Source organism: Parasteatoda tepidariorum, chromosome 9 (genome assembly GCF_043381705.1).
Source record: "Parasteatoda tepidariorum isolate YZ-2023 chromosome 9, CAS_Ptep_4.0, whole genome shotgun sequence".
NCBI classification, from domain to species: domain Eukaryota; kingdom Metazoa; phylum Arthropoda; class Arachnida; order Araneae; family Theridiidae; genus Parasteatoda; species Parasteatoda tepidariorum.
Window position 1 is genome coordinate 17,152,760 of NC_092212.1, and position 16,709 is coordinate 17,169,468.

The following is a 16,709-nucleotide window of genomic DNA, read 5'->3' on the forward strand; positions in this document are numbered from 1 at the left end:
ATATATATATATGCCAACTTACTCTCGGCCTTAAAATAAAATATTTTCCATTGGTAACGAAATTTATTTTTTGAATTATATATTTTTTTAAATTAATTTTTCCACCACTACCTATCACTAATTCAAAGTATTATACGAAGTACAAATTTATTGCAGATACCACGTGAGGACACTCATAAAAAATTGACGTAATTATCCTAATTTTACGCGTCTTACTATTAAATACGCTGCCAACTTGGGCGAATGTTGAGAAAAAGATCTACATTATGGCGTTTTAGTGTATGAAATCATCACTTTAAAGTTTCAAAAAATTTTTTAAGCCTATCACAATCAAGTCAATAATTAAAAATACATGTATAAATGATGTATTTACAATAGTCTGAAATGTTTAAGTAGTTTAATGTTTAGAAAATATTTCTAACTTTAATTTGTGTTTTACAACCACTTAGTACAATTTTTTGAGCTATCGCACAATCCTATGACATGAAAAATTAACTACGTAGACTTTAAATAATCGTTTTCATCTCAGTGTAATCCCTAAAGCTGATTAATCGAAAGAAGAAATATGTATGGTTTTGATACCAGAATAATTTTACGTTTTATTTATTTATATACATACGTAGCGCCATAGTCAACAACTCTATACAGAAATTTTATTAAATCTTGCAATATTTTACTATCACTTTTAGAATAAAGAGAAAATTGTATAAAAATCCAAAGAGTTTGGAGAAAAAGATGTTCCCCGATATTCGATTTTCCTTTTTTAAACATTTTACTTAATGACGTAAAAGGAAGGAAAAGTGTTGCAAGACTATATGTCTCTAAATTTTTTTTTTTAAATAAGAGACTTAATGTTTACACTTTGTTATTTTTATTTTAAAAACACTCTAAATATTGTGTGACGTGGCAAAAGTAACAGATATTCTTCATATTTTAACATTATTTTTTGTCACATTTTCTTAATTTGCACAGTGCTTCTTTCACTTCTAGGCAATAAATTTTAAGCAATTGTGCCATCTCTGTAAAAATACTCCGTAAAATCACTGAAATTAACATATCTGTAATTAGTGATGAAACTTCACACTACTTTCGCAAATATTGCCACATAAAAAGTATTGTAAACACATTAAAAAGGATATTATATGAAATGTGTTAAAAGTACAAATCAGTATTTATACAAAATCAGTTAGCGATTTTTATTACAAGAGGACCTTCAATCACGTGTTTCATCCGTAAATGTTTCTATCATAATCCATTTTATATCTCACTATTTACGAGATTCTTCCCAACTGTAAGCTCTAAAATATTTATTGCCTAGAATTTGGAGTAAGTTATTGACTTGTACGAGTACATCTGTAATATTGTTACGCAATTTGATAATTTTAAATTTGAACTATAATCTTTACAAAACATGTAATTTTTAACGTGATGACCATATCCATATGAAAGAGGCAAAATTAATTCCATAGAAAGATTCATTGGACCGAATAGCTATGAAGAGAAGCCATGAAAAGTTATTATTCTCAACTGTGTGGACATTTACAGTCGCATTTCTTATATTACTGCTCTATAATGACCTAATTTACATAAAAATTCTGAGTTACAATTTGCAACCTGAATTTAATTTTAACATGGAAATAATTAATGAAATTGGATTTATGGAGCAACATGAAAATTCAGATGCTAAACTGGTATTTAACACAGGTAGCAAAATTGAGAGCAATCCCAGTGCCCGACACAGAAGTGCTTCAATTCCTGATATAATTTCAACGAACATTGAAAATTTGCTTACTGATTTATATAAGTTTTCAATCTACAGCCCATCCTATGAAAAGTATATGGAATACGCACCATCTCATTTACTACAAACGGAAAATCCAAACTTAGCCGACATATGGAATTTTACAATACTGTAAGTATTTTCCGTTTCTTTTATGAATGCAGATGATTTGTGATGTTTAGAAAAAGTGCTTCATTAATTATCCTAATGTGACTAACAAACATGAAAAATTTTGAGCAGCAATGATATCTATCCGGTTTTCAGAAAACCAGAGCTTTCTTAAAGTAAAGTGGATAAGAAGTTATTACACTCTTTTCTGTCGGATTTCGTTACGTCATATATCTTCAACAAGAAAAATATTACGCATGCGCGAAGAAGCTTTTTACGCACTTAGCTTGCATTTTGATCTCTTATTAATTTCTGTTGCTTTGTAAAACATCCACCACAAGTATTGTACACCTGAGCCTATATATCTATTTCTCTGTGTGTGTGTACATATATATATATACGTAAAATGATGCAGTCGGACCGAGCAGGGAAACAGACGCAGGATTTTAATGAAATCAGATGTATTTTATTAAGATCATGTTCTTATGGAAGACCAGCGAAAAGTTGTGCTCCTTGGTTATATGTTAGGGAAAATCTTGCAAAGTTAAATCCGTAAAATGTTTCAATTTAGGGAAAGAGGGTAGTCTCTCTCTTAGTAGTTGCTATTGGTTTATGAAATAGATCGAGCGTTTCCCACACAGAGCAAGGGGAAAAATGTCCTGCTCTTAATTAAATGCATACTAGAGACATATCTGGTCAAAATCGTGAATATTCTTAAGCATTGAGTTAAATGTTCGAACAAGATCGAAAGTAAGGATTTTCTTTCCATTAAAGTGTCAAAATATCCTTTCGATCTGTCATCTGTTGATTTTAAATATACCTTTTCGATTGACTGTAAAGATCTCGTTTCCAGCAACTGTAAAATCACTTTTTAAATTACTATAAAGATCTCTTTTTCAGTTAGCTATTTTGATTCTCAACATTTATGTCTCTTCTAAAATCGGATAAAAATTGTTTATCAGTTGAAACAGGTGAAAAAACGCTATAAGTTGATAGAACAATTGCTTGGTCAATGGTTTGTAACAAGAAATGAAAACATAAATCATCTTTGTAAGCACAGTTATTAAATTTAATTAATAGAATAAAAAAGATACAAAATTAGTTAAAAAAACGACAGCAAATTCTCAATTAATAACTGTTAATAACATTAAAATTGAGATAAAACTGTTAGTGAAATACTTGTATGAGTATGTCTGAACAAAGAAATTCAAAGTTTCGTTAAATGCTTATAAGTTTCAGTCAGCAATTACTTTAAGGTAAGTTTAAATTATGAAACCAAAAAAAAAGTATTTATATTTTTATCTAAAATTATGCATTTGAATAACTTTTTAAAAAAAAATTGAAATGTTGCAATTAATGAAATGTTTATCACAAATATTAACATATTAAGAAAGATGTCAACTTACATACTTGCCAACTTTTACGCATTTGGCTTCAAATTTACTACCTAATATTTAGTTTACTAACCCGAATAATTTTAACATCAATGCCCTTTGATTCAGTTTGTAATCATATCATTTACGGAGGTGGCCAATCCGGTGCAACAATTACAAGTTTCCGCAGTTTTTTCTGGTTATTCGCAAAAACTTTTTCAAATTACAGGGTATGTTTCAGCCTAAAATTTAATTTAAATTCTATTTTACTACCACTGGAGAAAATCATCCTCGAAAGGATTATAAGTTGGCCGGTATGATCGATCTGTTTTGAGGGGGATAAAATCTAGTTTTACTCGTAACAAAACAAAATTTATGTTTTAATGTTTTGTTCTTGGATATAAAAATTTGATTGGAATCTATTTTGAACATCACTACAAATAAATAATTTAAAAGTTCACATTTATAAGTGCCTTTAATCATAAAAAAACTGAATTTTTAAAATTCATTCATTAAAAAATAGCAAGATGTAAAATAAAACCAACCTTTCCTGTAATGTGATATACTATCCAAAATAAATAAATAAACTATCAGATTTTTCTATCTTTCTTGAATTCTCCATCGAATTCCAGAGATCATATTCTTTTAACTATCTTGAATGGCCTGCCACCTGGTGTGGTTTCCAAGAACTCTTTGGAGCCTCCAAATGAAAAGTACTTGTAAATTGCAACACAAATGCGGATCTAAATAACATATTGACGTGAAAATATATTTGTTCTCGTATGAGGTCCATATGCATGAAAAGATTAATTTCTATAAATTATAGTATATTTTACTTTCCCACTTAAAAAAATTTAGGAGAAAGTGGAGCAGTTGGCATTCTTGCATATCAAAAATATATCGATCGTAAATTGTATACTTTTTTATTGAAAATGATGTGTGTCTTGAACCCACCAAAATAGATCTTACATTTTATTACTATATTGCAATAATCTTTTCCATTTAGTTGACTAAATGTTCAGAAAACTTATTAATTGGATAAATTTAGTTACGGTATGTTAGCACTATTTCAATAATCATCCCAAATGAGATCACGTCAATAATCATTGTTGAATATTACAAGCTGTTGCATATTACAATCTTCACTTAATTCATTGCTTATCCTCAGAATAACTAATGTCAAATAGTTTAACGCAGGGTTGCCATGCTAAAAGGGGTGACTAATATTATTTAAAATTTCATTAAAAAGATTAAAATTAGCTACTTTTTGTGATTTTTTTAAACTTTACTATAGAGTTAGAGAGTGCTCGCATGGTCATGGTAAAATGGGTGTAGTTTTGGTTCATTAGAACCCGTAAAAAAATATAAAGTAGAGAAAACATCATACCAGACGTATTAGGCATGCTGGATATCTGAGTTATTTTGGTGTTTGGCGCGCAGCGCCATTGATCTATTTATTTTATTGTGTAAGCGTATAAATATGTACTTGCAAGTGAGGATTTCATTTTAAATATAAATAATTTGAAAAGCAAATCCTAGTGGTAGTTACGATTGACCAATTAAGGAAATAATTCAAAATTCATTGAATACTGTCACTTTTTACATTTATAGTCACCTGTGGCATCCAATAACATTTAGTTTTTTTTAAAGAAGTAAAGCAAAAAATATTTCAATCATCCTGCCTTTTAAATTCTCTAATAATGAATTAATTTTATGAGTGTTTAAATTATTTTGCTTTTGCATTTTTCAAAAATGGATAAATCAAAATTTTATATTTTATTTCACAGGGACGAAATGCCGAATTGGAAGAAATTCCACTATGAAATTAGTAAAAATCATCTATATGAAGATTCTACAATAATTGAAGGACTTTTGCAAGATATGGCTACACAAAGAATTATTGCTGTAGGTAAAAATAATTTCGTAGTCAGAAATAGTAATTTTTTTTCAAACTAAAAGCAATAAAATAGACCTATACAGAGAAACAAATCATATGCTTACAATTTCATGTTAAGTATAGATCGTCAGTGAATTTAGGGGTTAGCAATAAATTAAAATAGAGAAATTTATTATTCTATTTTACTTATTATTCTATTTATTATTTTTAATTTATTATATTTTACTGAAAGGAGTCAATACGTAATGTTTACATAAATCATTCCTTATTATGTTTTATATTTGTCGGGAACGCGAGATTTAAGTATTGACTGTTTTTGCTTAATAAGTAGTTTAGAAAAAAATAAACTCATAATAAAGGAACTTATTGGATGAAGCACGTGAGTGCATAGCTGCCAACTTTTGCGCATTTTGCATAAACTTTTATATTTCTACTAAAAGTGCTAATGAAATTTAAGCATTCTATATATTTTCTGAATTTATAAAATGATTTTGACTATTACTGCTTATAAATGAATTAAACATATATTTAGAAGTATGATAATTTATGTACACTAGAAGTATGAGTTATGAAGTATGATAATTCATAATAAAGATACTTAGTGGTTGAAGCAGGTGAGTGCATAGTTTCCTACCTTTACGCATGTTGCAAAAAAGTTTATGCTTTTTCTTAAAGTTCTAATAAAATTCATGCATTCTATTTATATTTTGAATTTATAAACTTTATTTAAAATGATTTTGACCATTACTGTTTATAAATAAATGAAACTTGCATTTAGAAATATGATTTTCATATGATGCAGAGATTCCAACTTGCTGCGGACAGTAAATATATATTTTAAAGTGGTAGTTTATCAATTGTGATTCTTGGTTTAATAAATTCAATTTGGTAAATGATTTTTAGCTACCACTATTTCTAAATAGTTCGTAGGCTTATATAATTCACCACTTTATAGTATTTATGTCGTGCTATATCTTTTAAAAAGCGAGCAAAAATTGTCAAATATTTAAGAAATTTACTTTGTAGTTATTTACCGTTTTTTAAAAATTATTTTTGTGTGTCAGGAGCAGTTGGCATCTCTGATGATGGTAGGTTTAGGCTCTTACTCACTAAAAAATATATTTCTGCATATGATTGGTAATTCAGTAGTAATTTTATTACCACTAGTAAAATCACGCTTGGGAAAATCATCATCGGAGGGATTATATTAAAAGTTGGCAAGTATGTAAATAACATTTTCAAGTGCAATTCTTTATCTGGGAATATTATATAAATTGCTATTATCAGTATGGGAATATTTCTTGTAACATATATTTGTCTTTGCTTTCACTTTACTTTTGACATTACCTATTCAAATAAGTTTTGAGTTTGCTTGGAAGATTTTTATTTTAAATTACTTAGTGGTAAATAAAATTAGTCAAAGAATAAGAACAAATAGTCCCGCCTTAAAAGAAGAATAGTTTGGACAACATTTTGACAGACTTACTTTGCTTTTATTTTAATTATTGTTAGTTTAATCATATATATAATCAATGTTAGTTCAAAGTATAACTAAATAATTTTATTTTGAACTAAAGTAATGGTGAATTAAATAAATCAAACAATTATAACCCCGACCACAAATAAACTACTAAAGAACTACTTTGATTACCAGTTTTATCTTTTTATCCTGATTGATACGGTTCTCTGGCACTTGAGAATCGCATATTATAAAACCATACTAACTAGTTAAATTAACTAGTAACTTATTAACTATTAATAAGTTACTAAGTTACTGAATTAACTAGTAACTTATTAACTATAGTATTAACTATAGTTGTGACAGTCGGCCCGAAAGGGTTAAAGCCCCTCTGAAAATGTCTCTTACCTGATTCATCCACTCAGCTCTTTAACCGAGAGAAAATATTTATTTTTATTATAAAATAATTCAGTTAATTAACTTTATTAAGTTTTATTAGGTAATTTTAATTATTTCATAAAATAATAATTTTTTCCTTTTTAACAATATTTGTATAATGCAAAATATTTTTTTATGTATTTCTTTATAGTTTGGTTAAAAAAATAAAATCCTCTGGATTCAAATAGTAAGACCTGGAAAAAAAATAAGATTTTACAAAACTACTGAAAAATGGTTAAACTTATCTTTATTATGTTATGTCACGAGTTATTTTTCGCACCCATGTAAATTTTGCTTAAAATTAAATATTTATTGATAGCTTAACATATTTAGATACATCTCACTTTCGCTACTACTTTTAAAAAAATTCTATAAGATATTTATATACCATAAAACTGTGCAAATTGTTACGTGAATTAAATTTCTTACCCATCATATATTTTTTTCATAGTACTTAAGAACTCTGGCCAACTTGGGTGAATTAAATTATATTTTATTATATATAATAACTATGCAAAAGTAGACAAAGAAACAAATAAATCCTAAATATTATTCCCCAAGTGGTAAAATTATTCCAAATTCTCTCCAATATATCTGACGAATATTGGACAGAATTTGGAATTGGACATAATATGTCCGATATATCACGACGATATATGAAGGGGTATTTATAAAATAATACTTTACATTTGTGGAGAAATAGGAAGAAAAATCAAATTGTTGACTAATAAAACGTAAACAATAAGAGAATCGGCGATAAAATGCGTTAACTAATTTCATTCCTATTACTTGTTACTGTAAAATTAAGAAATATGGCATCAAAAAATTTGAATCTTAAATTATGGAATTTTTTTTCTTCTTTTTTTTGTTTTAAAAAAAAATTAAACGTAGCACCTAAAAATAGATTTAATTATTTTCATCGTGAATAAGAGGAAAAAAAAAGGTAATAATATCATACCTGCCAACTTTTACGCATTTGGCGTAAAATTTTATTTTTATATTTAAAGTGGTAGTAAATATATACTATTTTTTCTTTTATAAACTTAATTTTCAAATGATTTTGATCACCGCTATTCCTAAAAAAACTAAGTAAGTATAGTAATATGCATTACTTTCATAGTTGTCAGCTTAACCTTTTTCAAATACATCAAATTTGTTTGCTTAAAAGGGAAATTTCACTCTCATTTTAATACCACTGGGGAAAATCATATTGGAAGGTATTAAAAGTTGGCAGGTATGTAATATGGTTTTATATTTGAAACTTCAATTACATTCAATTATTAATTATCTACCACTATTTATTTTTTTCGAATTAAAAAAATAGTCCTGCATTCATGTTATAATAGTTAGTAACCACAACTACTAATCTAAACTATCCCGAACACAATATTTACTAATCCCCAAAATAATGTAAATGCGGAACTAGTTGTATAAATACTCATAGCTCTCTCACGAAATACAAACAGCCTCAAACAAAAAATGTTCATTGAGTTTAATCCTACCACTTATTTTATAAAAAGAGTTTCCAAAATTAATATACATGATACTTACCTGCCAACTCTTCCGGAAGATTTTATTTTCATATTTAAAGTGGTATTAAATATATAATATTTTTTCTTTTATGAACTTAATTTTTAAATGATTTTGATCACCACTATTCTTACAAAAACTAAGCACATATATTAATATACGTTACTATCATGGTTGTCAACTTAAGTTTTCTCAAGTGCAACGTATTTGTTTGCTTAAAATTGAAGTTTTAATTCCATTTTAATACCACTGGGAAAAATGATAATGGAAGGGATTAAAAGTTGGCAGGTATGATGATATCGAGGATAACCAGAGAAACTACCCGGCCCCTGAGCCTGCATGTATGAAGTGTGCGAAAGCGCATTCACCTACACCTACTGCTACGAAGTGAGCCTCCAACATGCCTGCTTCACAGGCTGCAATGAACGACCAAAGAAATCAAAGGGAAAGCCACTAGACTACTCCTGATCTTTAAAGAGATGCAAGAGCTCCTTCAAAATGCTTTACTAGTGACGATGCTACAATCACTCCTTTCTAGTGTCCAAGCCTAATCCAACACTTTGTCTTTTCCACGTGCTGATCACAACTGGCTGTGATCACTATTTTTCTTTTATTTCAGATTCACCACATCTGAGCCAACATTATCGACACTTAAACATAGATGATTCGGTTAAAGCCGCTTCGCGGCTGTGTACCGAGATGGAAGCAATTTCTAACATTCTAATTATAACAGTCAGTGGATTACACATCAAAAAAGAAATCAATTCATTAACGTGAGCGGTACGGATAAGGTTAATGCTAACTTTTGCGCATTTGGCGTAAAATTTTATATCTATATTTAAAGTGGTAGTAAAATATTTGCTTTCTTATATTCCTTGTATTTATAAACTAAATTTATTATCTTTTTGACCACCACTATTTTTAAAGAAATTATGCATATCTATATATATATATATATATATATACGTAATACTGTGCGATTATCCGCAAAGTCTTGAACAAATTAAGGCGCATGTTTTCTGCCAAAAATTGTAATTCAAATTCCATTTTACTACCACTGGGGAAAATCTTCTTCGAAAGGATTAAAAGTTGGCAGGTATGTAATGGTATCAAGGGTAATGAATTCTTATTATCATTCTTCTTACTATTCGAGTTTTAATGATTTCAAATTAAAAAAAATTGATGCCCACAACTTCATTTTATAATTTAGCCCTTTCGAAAGCAGTTTTTTTCCCTATAAGAAGACAAATCTCTACTTTAATACATCAAATAAGGTAAAAATAACTATTAGTAAAATTGGGGGAATGGGAACAGGGTTTTTTAGACAGGACACATGTATCCTAACGGAGTTTTCTTCTGCGGGACATATATATCTAAACGGTCAAATAATTAAAGAGAGTCGGTAGGGCATATACATCACCTCCTACATCAAAAAGCCTCCACACGATCTTTTATAAGTAGTCCGTAGTCCGCGCAGACTATTTAAAAAGTGAACCAGTTGTGCGCATGAACCCAGTAATTGAACCATAAAAGTAATTGAGAGAAATTCATCATATATATTTGAGAATTGAATCTGTAGTGGTTGACAAATGAATACGGTAAACCAATAATATTCATAAATAAAACAAATTTTTAATCATATATTTGCTACCACTTTCTTATTTTAACTAGATTTCGTATTAAGTGACTCGTTCGGAAAGTGGATATCCTTCACACTGGTCTGATCGGACTACCTATACGAAAGTAAAGCATGTGTTTATTTAATTTTTTGATGGAATTTCTCTTTATAGAACAACACCCTGGTGGTACACAACTTAAATTTATTATACATTTCGAGGATGGAGGAAGAGCTCTTATGAAACCGATGAGGTAATTTAAAATAATTTTTACCTCTTTTTTGACTGTACGTAAGATTTCTCGAGTTTCTTTTTTCAACCACAATACATTTTGTATTTAAATTTGATATGCATAAACATTTTTTTCCACTAGAAAGTTTGACCAGTGTTTCATTAAATATGTATCCTTGACGATCGTTTTAGTAAATATATTTGCGTATATTTTTAAAAATGTTCATTTCTTATTTTGTCTAAATTGATTTAAGGGGTTTTCTGATCTTGAAATTTTAAAATATCGATTATTTTTAATTGCATATTGCAATACCTCATAAGTATATATGAGAGAAACCGTTTTGTTTGAAAACTATTTGATATATTTGGAAATCGTGATTATCGGCGACGAGGGCTCACGGACGTTCTATCGACAAAAAATGTAAGGATAATCAGCGTAGATGGTAATTCGAGGTAATATAAAATTCGAGATGGTATAAAAATGCGCACCCTAAAACAATAACGCATTGCTAAATTTGTTTATTTTGACGTTCTCTCCAAATCGCATCAAATCAATACCTCCTAGAAAAGAGAAGGCCTTAGCACGGATTACCGTAAACAAGAAATTTGATCCTTTAGTAGTCCAAACGTAATGACATCTTTCGTATTTTCTACCACTGCGCAACTTAGTAGCCCCATCTTTCTTATTTTTCATCGACTGCGCAGTTTATGTTCGTCACGTCGGACTACTAAACTGATCCGTGCGGAGGCCTTCATTTTTCTAGGAGGTGTTGATCAAATCCGGTAAAAATGTAGTCAAAATTGCCAATTAATTGACTATGGCTATCATAGCGGTGATTACATGAGTATTGCCAGCATGATGGAGGTCATGGGTATTCTATTTGGCAACCCAACGTTAGGGTTTTGCAGAAGGTGCAGGGCAGGTCGCCTGGAACGCTTGGAGCATCGCATGTCTACCCCCAGCAAAGAATTTAGATCTACGGGGCTGCAGAAAGGAAAAAGTATGAGCCTACGAAATGTATGAGTAAAACGTGCTTTATGATATATTCATTTGAAAATTATCCTGAATAGGTAAGTAAGATACATTCTCTGTAAACCTAAATTTTCGTTTCTTAGATATACTAGTAAAGAGGAAGTGCCCATGAAAATGTGTGGCTATGCGAAATTAGCGTTGTGTCATAGTTTCATTTGTATTTTTATCCTGTATTTTTGGTAAGATATATAATTGAAATCGTGAATATTTTTTGAATAAATTTGCCAATGGAAACAATTCTCGTAAGCCTACATACACATTTGTTTTATATTTCTTGGATATAACGAAGTGCTGCGAATGAAAATGTGGGAAATTTGCTATAAGTGAAAATTTCAATCTTAACTTTATAGAAACTGAAATAGTATGCATTTGTTTGAAAACGTTTCTGAATAGACGCCTATATAAACATTCCTTTGCAAGCCAACATCTTTCTCTTGACTTTCCTCAGGGATTCTACAGGCAACTAAAAATGTAAAAAGTTACACAAATATCTATTAAAATATATTAAAATTAACTTTAAGGTCCAAGTAAAATTCGAGGTGTCTGCCTTACGGTACCCACCTCTTCAACTAAGTCATTTACCATAGCCTACGAATGAATTAAGTTTGAGTTTAAAATTAACTTTTCTAGCAAGTCTTTTTATAGTTTACTATTGAACGTAATCGTAAAGACTTGACTTACTCATTATACTCCTTCATCTGATGTTTGCCCTAGGCATCACCTTCTACATCAGAAAACCTCCACACGGGATTTTATAAGTAGTCTGAGCAGATTATTTAAAAATCGAACCAGTTGTGCGCATGAACCCAGTTTCTATTTTAAAAGTAATTGAGAGAAATGTATCATATATATTTGAGAATTGAATCTGGAGTGGTTGACAAGTGAATAAGACAAACCAATCATATTCATAAATCAAACAAATTTTTTAATTTTTACTAGATATTCTATTAAATGGCTCTTTCGGGAGCTAGTTTTCCTTCATAGTGGTCTGATCAAACTACCTTTAAAAAACCGTATGGAGGCTTTCAGTTACAGGAGGCGTTGCCTTTGTGCGACTGGGACTGCTGGCATAGATGAAGCAGGTGGCGGCTTTGTAGTAAATTAATTTTACAATGGATATAACAAAATAAAATAAAATAAATGTAAAACTTTATATGTGCCTGATCATGAGAATTAATGTTCATAAACAATTAAAAGTCTGGTAGGGAAACAATTAGCTATATATCTAGATGGGTATAGTCCCCAGCTGAGAATAACCTTTGTTCCTTTCTGCCTTTCAGGAGTATTCAATGAAATATTAAGAATGTTTAAAATTCAAATTTGAATAATTTGCAATTGGTGGTAGTTACAATTGAATACTTAAATAGATTAAACATATAAAAAAGAATTGTGGTTTCTACCACTTCTTACTTTTTAGCCACTCGTGGCTAAAATGACTGTGAAAATGTTGCCTGTGTGCCTACATTTGTTTTTTAGAGATGAAGAGGTGCCTATGGTAGTTTGTGGCTGTCAGAAATTTGTGATGTGTGATAGTTTTATCTATCCTTGTTCGGATATTAATGATATCCTTTAAATATTTTTGAAAAGTTACTGAAATAGATAGCTATGGAAACATTACCTCTAAGCCTACGTTTATTCCTTAGCTTTCCTGGAGATGAAGAAGTGCCTTTGATGGTGTGTGACTATTTGAAATTGGTGATATGTGATAGTTTCATTTAAATTTTTTTTATCATCTAATTTTGAAGAGATAAAAGTAAAATCAGGTACATTGTTTTGGAAAATTATTTTAAACTAATGCCAATATATATATATATATATATATATATATCCAATTTTATATATATATATATATAAAATTGGAGGGATCACTTGTATGCATTGCAAGGATTCAAGGAATGTATATATACATATACATTCTTTGTAAGCTTACGCTTTTTCTTTCTCAGATATCCTAGAGATAAAGAAGTGCCTATGCGAACTTTATATTTCAGTGATCATGAACGACATGTCAGCGAAATTGCAGCTTTTCATTTAGACAGGTAATAATCATAAGGTTTCATCATTAGTGCTTACTAATTGAGGATATTAATTTTGTCTCATTTCAATGGTATTGAAGTGTTTCTTGCAAGAAGTCATTGATTCGATGCTTTATGTTTCTGAAATTTTTTTTTAGTTAAGTTATAATATTCTCTTGTTTTGACAACTAGAATTGAAGTAGCAGGTAAAATGAGAACTAACTGCCTCTTTAAAAAACGCTTGACAAGATGGGCTAAGAAATTCAGTTATATATGATATTGTGGAATAAGTGCTGTTAACCTTAAATTTTTCCTATGGTGAAAAGTGCTGAAGTTTTTCAGAAAATTAAAATAAGACTAGTAGAGTAAAACTATTTTATTTCTAGCTTTTCTTCACTTATACAATTTTGCAATCTGCAATTTTATGTTAAAGTGTTGTGAGTTGTCTCAAGATTTCTCGAAAAGACAGCCTTCAAACAAGATTTTAGAATATCAAGATGTACTGATGAATTCGATAATGACGAAACTCATTCCGCCCTCGTCACATTATGATGCTCCTAGCATGCATAATGCAGGGCGTGGCAGAAGTTTGCAGAAGTCAGAAATTGTGGAAGACATCTAGCAAAAAGTGGTAGATCGTCCGGATATTAAAACGCGAAAGGTTTCCCGTTATGATCCCCACTCCGTTGCTTGATGAATACTACGTGACGAAGATTTAGACCCTACCATGTACAAAAAGTAGAAGCCTAAATACCTGCAGATTATGCTCCACCAGACAAATTTGCATATTAATTTTCGCAACAGCTAGTAGGTCAACCTGAGTTTAGTGCGCACGTGTTATTCACGAAAAAAAATGAGCTATTACTCTTTACGGCATTTCTAATATGCACAGCCTCTATGAGTTGGCATCTCGCAATCCATATGGCACAAGTTCTTTTGAGCCTCTTTTCATCGTAATTTTGTGGGTTGCAATTCTGGGTAACTTTTTTTTATCAGCCCATACTTTCTGTCATTTTGACTGTGGACAGCAGAACATACATCACATTTTTCGTCGCATCATCGAACGTTTCCCACACAAGAGCAAAGGGAAAAATGTCCTGCTCTTAATTAAATGCATAGTTGAGCCAAAAATAGATTTAAGAACAGGATGTGGCTTTTAAAAGTGTGAGAAAGTATTTCAAATAGAATAATTAATTAGGATGAAGTTCGATAGCAAAGAAACTAACATAAAAAGATTAATTGAAGCTTTTTATGTTACATATATATATATATATATATATTGAAGATTTTTTGGAAGATATTTTTACATAGCATTTTTTCCCTTTGTCTCCGTCATCTTATTCAAGGTTGAGAAAACTACGACATTCACAATTACCAGAGCAAAATCCTATATTTTAAGATAGCACTTTGAATTTTTAGAACTTTTGGAAAATTATTTTCAAATATATACGTATAGCTGCTTATTAAAAAAAACATAAGGAAAGTTGTGTTCACAGATAAGTTGAATAATTGAGGTTTGTTTCCTATTCGTTGCAGCTATTAAGCTTTTTTTAGACTCGTTGTAACCCTGTTTAAATTAGTTAAGTTTGGTATTTAATCAATTTGTTTCTGGCTTTTCCAAAATAGTAAAAAATTATCCGTATCTCAGATAGTGTTTATTGCATTATAAATATCTTCTCTGTTTTAGAGGGCAAGCATTGTTTCTATGGAAAGTGCCGAATGTATTGTGATAAACGGTATAGTTTCTGTGGAAACCCCGACATCATTGAAGGGAGTTTTGCAGCCTACTTACCTCCAGCTCCTTATGAGTTGTTGGCTCAAAGACTTGTACAAAATCCTTGGAAGAGGACTTACATACCTGGCTTGAAAGCCGAATGGGAAAAGAATTCAAATTATTGTAACGATGTTGTCAAGAATTTGAAATTATTTCAATCAACTAGGAGGTTGTATGATGTCATAGATTGCGCCATTTTCGATTTTCTTATTGGTAAGTGTTTAGCATAAATTACCAACTCAAGTAGACTTTAAACTTGAAAGGGATAATTCTATAGAATCTTTTCAATTATATAAATTTAGTTTCTCTTTACTTTTCTAACAACTTAAAGTCTGCAAATAAACATATGAATTTGAAGCCTAACAATTTTGTTCTAAGATTGCGTCACGTTTTCTTTATCTAGAAAAGGCCCAGGTAATTAAACCATGTCCCATTAAAATCTCAGAAGACGTTTTTCTAATTTCCAAGTTCTTTTTTCGTGCAAAATTTAACCTATTTAGTGAAAAACAGATTTTTGCGTTTTTCTGTCCTGAAAATTGCTTAAACCACAGCAATAATAAAAAATGTTACACTGATCCCATTATAGAGCCACTGAAAGTTTAAAGAATGCTACATACCCAATTTTTTATTTAAACCTATCAGCAGTGTTGCCATATTAGGGGCCTTCTCCTAAATTTAGGGGGAATTTTTATCTTCAGTGGGTATTTTAGGAGAATTTGTTTTTAGGGGTTTGTTTTAGGGTTATTTGTGAATTTTACTAGTTTACTAGCTAAAATTATTCGAAGATTTACACGAGTTGATTTTTTTTCTTTACAGCAAATCATTGTACCGCAATAGTTAAGTGAATAAATTATCAATGCATAATTTCAATTTTGAGTCGTTTTTAATGATTCCCTTTTGTGTTGATTTTAACTACGAATTCAATTCTCTTGCAATAAATATTGATTCCGAAATCGTACGTTATGTTAAAGAAAGATGCATAAATTTTGTTGTTAAATTATGCAAAGAAATTCAGAACAGAATACCAGATAATTTTGAAACATTAGAGTCTACATTCACCGGATTCAAAACGTAAATTTGTTAAGGCAAATATTACAGATATTGTTGCTAAATTTTTCATCAATTTGTATTGATGTTGATGAAACATTTGCTAAGTGGAATTTATTTTCGGATGTATATGATTTGAATTGTGATTCTACAGAATCTTTATGGGTAAAAATGAGTGAAATTAAAAATTCTTGTGGAAATTTAAAATTCAAACATATTTCGACTCTTGTTTTAGCTTTATTAAGTATTCCGTTTTCAAATGCAACTGTGGAGAGACGTTTCTCCATATTAAATATTTTTAAAGACAAATTGAGAAATAAAATGTCTATAACTACAGCTGATGCTTTTTTGCGCTTCTTCTATGTTAAAAATGTTTAACAGCAAAAACATATACAAATCAGAAAGTAT

At 29.8% G+C, this 16,709-nt stretch overlaps 1 protein-coding gene across 1 annotated transcript in view; it reads left to right on the forward strand.

Annotated features, from left to right (window-relative positions):
* Positions 1 to 82: 82 nt before the first annotated feature.
* The window catches only part of LOC107446380 (extracellular serine/threonine protein CG31145-like), a 44,030-nt gene continuing 27,403 nt past the window's right edge, over positions 83 to 16,709 (forward strand). Inside the window, exon 1 of the mRNA XM_071185211.1 lies at positions 83 to 1,912. Within this exon, the coding sequence (XP_071041312.1) occupies positions 1,494 to 1,912 (419 nt within the window). The 5' untranslated portion in view covers positions 83 to 1,493. The remainder of the gene's footprint in view (positions 1,913 to 16,709) is intronic.